This window comes from Sinocyclocheilus grahami, unplaced genomic scaffold (genome assembly GCF_001515645.1).
Source record: "Sinocyclocheilus grahami isolate Dianchi unplaced genomic scaffold, SAMN03320097.WGS_v1.1 scaffold23.1, whole genome shotgun sequence".
Lineage (NCBI taxonomy): Eukaryota > Metazoa > Chordata > Actinopteri > Cypriniformes > Cyprinidae > Sinocyclocheilus > Sinocyclocheilus grahami.
In genome coordinates this window covers 642,602-653,403 of record NW_015505202.1, presented here as the reverse complement: position 1 = coordinate 653,403, position 10,802 = coordinate 642,602, and the positions used below count along the sequence as shown (strand labels likewise).

Genomic DNA, 10,802 nt, shown 5'->3' with positions numbered 1-10,802 from the left:
CCAGTGTTGGGGGTAACGCATTACAAGTAACGCAAGTTACGTAATCAGATTACTTTTTTCAAGTAACTAGTAAAGTAACGCATTACTTTTTAATTTACAAGAGAATATCTGAGTTACTTTTTCAAATAAGTAACGCAAGTTACTTTTTTTTCCAATTTATTGATTGACAGCTCTCCTGTCCCCATGTTGAGAGAAATCAGATGATGTTACTGTAGTTCTAAAATAAATATGAATATGCATTAATTCATCTCGCTCACAAAAATAAAATCAGATTCAGTATTCCTCAAAATGATTAAAAATAATGCAACTCAGAATATGACGCAAACCTGCCATAATTAAATGTTAAACAACACAAATATGCTTTATGTATTTAATCCCATTCTATTAACCAATGTCTTTGCTTCTGACCTTCGATGATCCAGTTTAACCGTATTAATAAGCACAAATTGTCTTGAAAGTGCCTTTTTTTATTGCTGAAGTGTGTTGAAATTTCTTCTTCTGCATTCTACTGTACGGACGTAAATGTACTTTCCCTTCAGCCTGAGGCTTATTCATTTCACTTTTGGTGTGAAAAGGCTTTTATATTTGCCAAAAATATAACTTTTTTATTTTAAAAACAAACAAGCAAGCCCTGTCCAGATTTAAAAAGTAGCGCAAAAGTAACGTAACGCATTACTTTCCATAAAAAGTAACTAAGTACCGTAATTAGTTACTTTTTTATGGAGTAACGCAATATTGTAATTCATTACTTCTAAAAGTAACTTTCCCCAACACTGATTGTAGCTACTTCTCAGGTACTGTCAAGTTGGTAAAGGTAGGCCAAAATCCTTATTTTGATGTGTTTACCAGACATTTGATATTTTGGGTTAATTGGATGTTAGATACAGTAATATTTTGTTGTAATAGAACATAAAACAACAAGCCTCACATAAAAGGGATTAAGTGTCTCTAAATGCTTTAAATGAATAAAGTCATGGGACACCTATAATAGGATTTGTGGAATGTGCCATTTAAAGATAAATGCAGTGAAATCAGTTTTCTTAAGTGCTGTAATTAAACTGTTGATTTGTTTCAATTGAAATTAAATAATAAATAGGCCTACACGCATGTTACAACATAAAAGTGCTTATGTCACACTGATGACGTGGTGTTTAGCTGAGAGATGCACTTTGCAAACTGTTAAGAAATTAAGTATTTAAACAGATTTCCCTCGCAAATGTAGGTTATTCTATGAAGAAAATATAAAGGTTCCTGACAGACATTTGTTTATTTGTGAATCATTTTTCAAGATTTAATGACAGACTTACAGCTGTTCCCACAATTTAGTTTTGAGCCATTGTTCGTAACTTTTTTTCTTTTCTACATTTGATATTTTGGGTTAATTGGATGTTAGATACAGTAATATTTTGTTGTAATAGAACATAAAACAACAAGCCTCACATAAAAGGGATTAAGTGTCTCTAAATGCTTTAAATGAATAAAGTCATGGGACACCTATAATAGGATTTGTGGAATGTGCCATTTAAAGATAAATGCAGTGAAATCAGTTTTCTTAAGTGCTGTAATTAAACTGTTGATTTGTTTCAATTGAAATTAAATAATAAATAGGCCTACACGCATGTTACAACATAAAAGTGCTTATGTCACACTGATGACGTGGTGTTTAGCTGAGAGATGCACTTTGCAAACTGTTAAGAAATGAAGTATTTAAACAGATTTCCCTCGCAAATGTAGGCTATTCTATGAAGAAAATATAAAGGTTCCTGACAGACATTTGTTTATTTGTGAATCATTTTTCAAGATTTAATGACAGACTTACAGCTGTTCCCACAATTTAGTTTTGAGCCATTGTTCGTAACTTTTTTTCTTTTCTTTTTTTTGGGGGGAAAATCGTTAACTTAAAAGTAAATGCTGCTTATGGTACAACAATATATGACGCCGAAATAAGACATTTTTGTTGCTCTAATCATCCTATTTCAATATAGGCTACTGCATTTGTACAGAAACACGTTATAGCCTAGGCCTAGTTATATAACTTTACAAATTAAGTTGTTCAGCCTTCATTTGAAAAACGAGCCCAAATGCAATTTGTACGTTTACAGAGTGGTCTCACGTTTAAAAGGTAAATTAAAGGTGAATGCCTAAAGCTGATGAACACAATATTTAATTCGTTTAAGTTTAATAATAGGCTATATCAAGACACGAAAAAAAACTATTGCAAAACTTTTTTATTTACACATTGTTGGAATCAAACGTTATACCCATATTAGGAATGTGACACCTGCACATCACCCCTGTGAAAAGAAAGTGAAGGACGTGCGCTTTGGACGCAAACTGGAGCATAAAACAGCCTGCCATCGCAGGTCATTGGCTTACACAGATAATAAAAGTTTAACAGTTCTAGGGTAAGGATCATTATACATCCCGAGAAACGCTGTACCTGTAGTTTCATTTTATTTACAAACATTTAGATACACTCACCACATACAGAAAATGACATTTATATCTTAATTGAGCAAACACAAACAAACCATTAAAATATTTAGTCTCTGGATCAGACGAACAAAGGTTTTTGTATGTTTTTTTTTCTTAATTTTAAAAACTATTCTATTAAAACGATATTTGAAGAGCCTCCAGCATTTCGTTGCATTTAAGACGTGATTCTTCTGTGGTAATCCACAACACGCGCCTTGATGCCTGTCATGTAAGTTTGTAATCCGTTTTGGCCACGCGAGCGGTCCGCTTCGGTTCAGTCCTTTCAGCGTGTTGGAGTGCTCAGTTAAAGTTGGATCTTTCAAGTTCGAGTTCACTGAGTGACAGTAACTTGCTGTATGTTCCTCATAGATGGCAAGGCGCTCATTCCTGGGGGTGGGTACAGAGAACCGTGTATGTCTGACGGACTCAGTGACCCTGGTACCGGTAGGGGACTGACAGAACCGGGATCGCTATGGACTGATCCTCCGCTGCCGTCAGACTGACCCAGTTTCTTTTTGATTAATTTCCTTTCCTTAGCTCTGCGGTTCTGAAACCAGATCTTTACCTGTGAAGACAAAAGTCAAACGGTTATAGAAAGAAACAAGTCTAATTTTCAACTAGTGAGATAGCCTAAATCTAAGTCTATAAGTAAAAATCTAAAGTGAAGTCATTTTTACCTGTCTTTCTGAAAGCCCGAGGTTTACTGCCAATTCTGATTTTCTTCTGATTGTGATGTAGCGATTAAAATGAAATTCTTTCTCCAGCTCCAACCTCTGATGGTCTGTGTACACAACTCGATATTTCTCCTTCGTTCTCGTTTTGCCTAAGAAATGGGAAATGAACGAATAAGTATGAAAACTATGCTGATCAAATGAAGACATTCGTCATAAAACACACTGGATAAGAGATTATCATTATGAAATTAAACGTTGTGAGTAAAATGTGTAATACTGTTATTAATAATAGCTTTTTAAGGCAGAGGAAGAACTTGTGCATTGTATAATTTCTACAGGTTATATTTAAATTATTCTTATCATATTGACTTTCTTCTCTTACATTTATGTTGCATTTAAAATCACTAGGCCTATATGATCTCTAATTTTAACTGTAAATCATAACGCCACTGAAATATTCAGTCAATTGCATAAACTAAGATTACATTGCTAGATATGCAAATTGAGCTTCTGATCTTCTTTGAGGAGATTTTTTGAACAAACTGCAGAACAAAGAGACGCAAAGGCATTACCCAAACGCCACTGATGTGTTAAGAGACACACGTCTTACAAAGAATTACAAGGAGATAACATCAAAAATATTTTCCTCAAACCAAGAGCAGGCTGGACTTGTTTTTTATGTACAGACCAGCTATAAATTTCTATGTAGCCTATACGACTAAGAACGCAACTGACTATAGTTTTTTTTAATTATAATTAAAAGTTTCGATGCAATCACTATGGAAAGCTCTAACATCTAATGTTAAATGTGACCCTTTGACTTCACATGCCATTTCCAAAACTTTCAGTTTTTCAGCGGTAGAAATGAAAAAGGCCGTTTACAGTTAGGTCATGTAACTTTGTAAGTGATTTTTTTTCTTGAAAATGTTTTCGCTGTGTCGTTTTAACATGCGCCGGAGACAGGAGAACTTCATGTGCTGTGAAATGTGTCACTCTTTGAGGTAATATAACCCTCAAGAACAGAGACAGAGGAAGACGCGCTGCTGCATATCAAAGTGAACAAGGTGTTGAAAGAAGTCGCAGCCTGAATATGACAGATAACCCTCAAAACCTGAGACAATGTAACAGGAAAAGTAGACCTCACATCTTGTTTACGGGAGTCGCAAATTAGCATTACAAGTGACCCTGGCGCCAATTCCCAACACCTTCATTTTGCCACAACTATTTGTCCCATGCGTAAAGGAACAAATGCATTAATAGAACTCAGATATTCCGTTTTTTTTATTTTTAACAGAACGTTTTCCGCAAATAATGACGGTTACGTAAAGTTAGTGTGCGTAAAACTATTCAATTTTCCCAGGTCTCACTATTTCGTAATATTTAGTCAGATGTGCCACTCCTTGAGGCAAATACCAAACAAAATGTATACGTTTTTCACAAGATTTGCCATTGTGCAAATTATTTGTCCAATATTAATCCAAAATAATACAAAGCATCTGTTTAGATTTTCAAGTTTTTGCTTCGATTTTGTGCACATATATTTTTTTCGAATTATTTTTGTATTAAAAACCTTTTACATTCGAGTACAACCTACGCAAACTGGGTGCATGACTTAAATTATGTCATTTTTATTCTGCTGCTTCGCGAAATTAGATCATAAGCGTGAACTACTGTCATTTTGAACGTTTCGATCGCTGATTTTAAGACCTTTAAATTATTGCGCAGTTTGCATGTTTTAAGATTACTTCATAAATATTGAAACGCTTTCTCTATTATGCCACATATTTCAAATTCTTAGCAAGCTTTTATTTGTGATTATTTAGGTCTTTTTTTGAAAGACATTTGTTGGCCTTACCGGTTGAGGAGGACTGCACGGTTTTGCTCATCCACTGATAGGAACTGCGTCTTTCTCTCTCAGGTGAAAGCTGGCCCACAGAAATGTTTTCAGGTGGTGGAGGCAGCACTGCTGATCCCGGGCCGTGCATGGCATTATAATCTGAAGAGCAGTAGGAAACTTGTCCCGGGGATGAACTGCTCATAGGAGCAGAAATAGTGTTTGGAGGACCCAGGCTGTAGGCGCCCCAGTCCTCTCTCGGTGCGCCGTAAGGAGGGCCCCATGTCCCCGCTGACTGCGCGTGTGTGTCCACGTTGGGCACATGATGGTATCCTGTAAAATCTGAATACTGAGGTGTGGAAACAAAATTCTGTGGTGGAAGACTGATGCCAGATCTTCGCACGGCTCCTTGGTGATACATGCTTCCCTCTTTATCCAAAAGGTATCCAACGTACATGATTTGAAAGAAACCCCTAAAATAACTTTTTTAAGGCAACATGCCAGCCATACATCAAGCCAAGTATCACTCAAAACCAAGGCCTGACTCAGTACTGTTTATCTCAAGTGTAGTAGTCCAAAATGGGCTCCAGGTCACGCGACGTAGTCCTGGACGTGCTTCAATCAAACATGATGTGACTGTGTTGTCAAGGTGGTGGAGGCAAAGGTATAACCAAGCCCTCCTGACGTCAGCCACGACTTCAAAACCTGTCGATTTGCATTCAAATGACCAGCCAATAACACCACCAAACCCTCAAAGATTCCCCTAGCGCCAGATTTTCGCATCACCTCAGACTTGCATGCACCCAAAACCACTTCTTCTCAACAGTATTCAATAGGCGTACAGACTCACTCTAGATGACTTAAGGAATCAGCACATTACACTGTGAAAAAGATTCAGTTCAAAAAAACGTCTCTCCTCAAAAAAGCCCATTTGAAAGGAGTTTTGTTAGATCTGTCTCAGTTTGACTTAAAAAAAAAAAAAGCTCAAACAAACTTTTATAACAACTCATAACTTGTATTTTATTAATACAAATCATTTATTTGATTATAAATGTGTTTATTTTGTTCATATAAATTATAATAGGCTGTATATTATTTGAATTTCATTTACACAAGCGAAAACAACAACAGCAATGACATCTTTTTATTATATATTTTATTGTTAAAAAAAGTGTTCATCATAAAAGTGAAATGAGCTGTGACGATCATTCAGCGATGAATGGTCGCTTGAAGTTTTACTGCCCTTCCTTTTCTCTCTAATGGAACTAAACCTGTGGATATGGGAACGCCACATCTGCATAGTACCCATGCCACTTTCTCGCCTTCAGAGTCCATGCGTATTTGTTAAAGGATACTCTTGTAAAAGAGGTGCAAAGCGGGAGAAGGTGTCTTGAAGTAAGGCGAACTTTTCACATTGATTATCCCTCACACCACGACACTCTCGGGTCACACTTCACAGCTAATTCCGCTTTATGGAAATGTGAGGTATCACCTACAGTACCCATGCGACGACAATGTGTCGTGCGTGTCGCCATGTAGTCGAAATATTTAACGAGCTGTTAATTCATTTTACTGCGAGGTTTCTGGGGTATTTTAATCATTAACATATGCAGACAGTAGCTTGTTCAGACCTGACTGTCTTGTCTCAGATGTTAGGGCAGAAAGGACAGTACATTTCACCTGAAAATATGTGTGTTTGGACTTTATTTACTATAAATTACTTAATTTATAGATTTATAAATTCATTCATTTACTATACAAAAAATTATATATATATATATATATATATATATATATATATATATATATATATATATATATATACATGAAATATGAAAAAATGTGTTTTATATACTGCTGTTTTCCAAAATTGGCGATTTGAGCTTTTGTCAGTTCATTTAAAAAGTATTTTGCTCTCACGAAAGCATTTTTCAAAAATAGAATTACTTTGTAAAGCCTTTCGAATAATAATACACTGTCATAAAATGCATGTATGTTAATTTTACAATTGATAATAATGTTTTAAATCATTTGAAATCATCGATTTTGTTTAGCAAAAACAGGACATTGACACATTTTCAATCATTTTCAAGAAGTCTGTGTCTCATCTTTATTCAAGTCTTTATAAAGTGATATACTGTAACTGAACTGATGACTAAATTAATTTTAGTTTACTGTTTGTTCACTAAACTTTTGAAAAACAAACAGCTGATCATGATTTTCATCATAGATCATCACATGTCTGTATGATACAGTGAACTATGCAAAAGTAGGAGAGTTTTTGGCAGATTTGTGATGATAAAACCTTTATGCATTCAGTCGTTTTTATGCTACAACCCTCATAACATAATTATGTCAAAACAATATTTAATGTGATTTCTCTGTGATAATGATTGACCTTTGAACATAGTAAAGAACTGCATTTCCCTGTTTCAGGATGAATAAGTATAGGTGCAGTGCGATTGATCATCAAAACAGCGCTTCAAAGTTTATAACAAATGTATTTGCTATAGTTTCAATACTGTAACATCATATTTAAAGCAGTTTTCTTCAACAACAAAAAAAAGTGATAAAAAACAATTAAGATGCTATCAAATTAAATTTATACCCCTACTGGAAAAATCAGGTCATCAGCTTAAGCTGTTTTTTTAAAAGTCCGAGGTGGTCTACCAGCTTATAGCCTGGTTAAGGTCTACTAGGTTGATCTCGACCCCACCAGAGTCCAGCTAATCCATGTTCTAGCTTGAACCACAATAGAGGTTCTAATGGCCTCATGTCTGTGCTAGTGTATAGCTATAATCAGGATATTTGGAAATATGCAGGCTTTAACTGTTGTATGACCTGATTCATGTTAGCTTGACTGATCCATCAGAACAGGTTTCTTTGGGTGACTGATATCATTTATAAAAGCATGTAAGCCTATCCGATCAGTTAGTTGCAAGCAAGAACACATCACTACGATGATGTCAGGCAAATGAAAGCATTTCAGAAGGTCAAAGACCCTTGTGGAAAAAAGTACCAATGGCTGCTACAGTTATTTTTCTCTAATATTGAATAATTGATGTATTTGTTCGACTATTGCTAAATTCACACCATAGGTAGTAGGCTAAATGAGCCTGGGGTTAAACTTTTACTTTTTGTTAGATAATTTCCACAGACCGTTTCAGTGCTACTCCAAACAATTCGCCAAAATGTGGCCTTCAGCCTATGTAAATGATGGTCATATACGATATGTATAGGCTTATATGTTGTACTATACAGTGTTGGGGAAAGTTACTTTTAAAAGTAATGCATTACGATATTGCGTTACTCCCTAAAAAAGTAACTAATTACGTTACTTAGTTACTTTTTATGGAAAGTAATGCGTTACATTACTTTTGCGTTACTTTCGCGTTACTTTTTAAATATGAGCAGGGCTTGATTGTTTTTAATATAAGAAGTTCTATTTATAGCAAATGTAAAAGCCCTTTCACACCAAAAAATGTAATGAATAAACCTCAGGCTGAATGAAAAGTAAATTCACGGCTGTACAGTAGAACGCAGGAGTAGAAACACTCTTCAGCAATAAAAAACAATGAAGCACAATTGTTAGTTTCTCTAAAGTCATTTTTGCTTATTAGTATGGTTGAACTGGATCATCAAAGGTCAGCAGCAAATATATTGGTTAATAAAATGGGATTAGATTCATTTGTGTTATTTAACATATTTAATTATTGCAGGTTTGCGTCATATTCTGAGTTTGCATTTCACTGTTTTAATTCATTTTGATGAATACTAAATCTGTTTTTTGTGAGTGGGATGAATTAATTCACATTTAGTCTAGAACTACACAGTACAGTAGTTCACACAGCGCACACAACTCCTTCAGCACACACACTACTTCTGATTTCTCCCAATATGGGGACAGGAGACTTGTCAGTCAATAAATGGGAAAACAAAGTAACTGGAGTTACCTTTTTGAAAAAGTAACTCAGATATTTTCTTGTAAATTAAAAAAGTAATGCGTTACTTTACTAGTTACTTGAAAAAAGTAATCTGATTACGTAACTCGCATTAATTGTAATGTGTTACCCCCAACACTGTTGCTGAATATGTGTTCATAATATATCCTACCATAAGAATCCGAAGGCCAGACCTGGGTTTTGTGAGCACACTCGTTGCTGATGCAGGTGTACGCAATAAAGAAAGAAGATTGTCTTGGAGACTCAAAGCACAGCGCAGCGACGCCCCCTGCTGGCCAATCAGCTGCAACAGCGACTTAAAACGTAGTTTCGACGGACACCTTTTTATGACACATTTATAGTACAACACGTTATTTTTACATTTTTTCCTTTTTTAATGAAATGAAGAATGATCTTGGGATTTCGTTATAAATTGATCAGCACCATTACAGAATGACCTCTAGAGGGCAGTATCCACCATGTCATTTGTTTGCGTCGCTTCTTCGGATCACTGAACATCACATTTCTGTGAATTTCTGTGAATTACTTGCAATGATGTATTTCAAAAAAGGGAAAAGGCTCTGTTTGTGCACAGTTTTTATAATGGAAAGGATTCAGTTATGTTCTGTGTAAAGGAAGAATGCGTTATCTGAGGGCAGAGATGCTCTCAGCATAACAGATTTACAACTTACTTGGAAACTTCAAAATAATGACATGTGTGTCCCAAATGTATGATGGTTTGGGGACAGATTGTACTCAAAATAGTTGAAATTATGAATCATATGTTTTCTCTTTTTATTTCCACATTGAGAATTAGGTCATAATACTGTTCATAAGAATATTGCTACATTTATATTTACTAGGAAGTCGAGTTTAAATGTTTTTTTTTGGAACTATGTGCTATTTCAGAAATGTTAGACGTAGCCTAATCATTACACAATGTTTGCTTTTCTCACAGAGACTTTATTGCAGTCATTCCCTAGGTTTTAATTCTCCTGTGTGAAATCTGAAATGAATAAATGTCATGAGAAGTTTTGTTGAAGAATATCCTCAAACTTTTATTTTTAAAATACTATGGCTACAAATTTCTGTATCCAACGAATTCCAAAACAAAACAGTGCTCTAAGACAAGTGTATCTGAAAGAAGAGCAGTGGCATAAATGTTCATATATTCATGGAAAGACTATGAAGGCAGTATGGATGGATATTACTGGTGAGATCTTAGTTGTTTGGTCCAAATTGACTTTTTTTGGGGGTTCTGTCAGATACAACCACAGACCCCCATCAGTTGAGTTCATTCTGAAAGCTTTTCCCACTTTACCAACATTTGCAACAGTTTTGAATGACCATTCATCATTTATGAGTTCATAATCAGTAATCCCATCTTGTTTTTCTTTACAACATAAACCTGGAGAATATTTAGTTATCCTGTCAAGTAGCATACAGTATCTTTTAGACGGTCTTTGGTTCAGTGCTTGGGCAGTTTTGAGTCCAGAGTTCCCATAGATCAGATATTTCTGAATTGTTTTCAATGACAGAATTCTTGACAGATTATAAACAGTTCATTTTTAGTCACTGGAACCCTGTGGGGACAAAAAGAATTGACTTTGATATGAAGGCCAAAGTCTAAGACAACTATTTTTAAGACAAACAGTCTGTGTTATTTAGTCAGAACTCTGACTCAGCCCTTGGGCATCATGGGAGTTTATTAAAATATTTGATGCTATTTGTATTTTTGGTGCTACCTTTCTGGGAAAAGGTGGGCAAAAGCCATATCTGTGGTAAGTGAAGTCCACCCCATTGTCTCAGGCTGTAGGTGAGAGGTATACGGATGCGGTCCCCCCCCCCCCCCCCCCCCCCCCCCCCCCCCCCCCCCCC

General features: G+C 35.5%; 1 protein-coding gene across 1 annotated transcript; it reads right to left on the bottom strand.

Annotated features, from left to right (window-relative positions):
• Window positions 1–2,716: 2,716 nt before the first annotated feature.
• LOC107561517 (homeobox protein CDX-1-like) lies at window positions 2,717–5,735 on the bottom strand. The gene is made up of 3 exons (XM_016245975.1): window positions 5,005–5,735; window positions 3,153–3,298; window positions 2,717–3,040 (listed from the first exon to the last, which is right to left on the bottom strand). Exons 1-3 carry the CDS (start codon window positions 5,438–5,440, stop codon window positions 2,807–2,809), a joined length of 816 nt encoding a protein of 271 aa, XP_016101461.1. The 5' UTR covers window positions 5,441–5,735; the 3' UTR covers window positions 2,717–2,806.
• Between the last annotated feature and the right edge of the window lie 5,067 nt (window positions 5,736–10,802).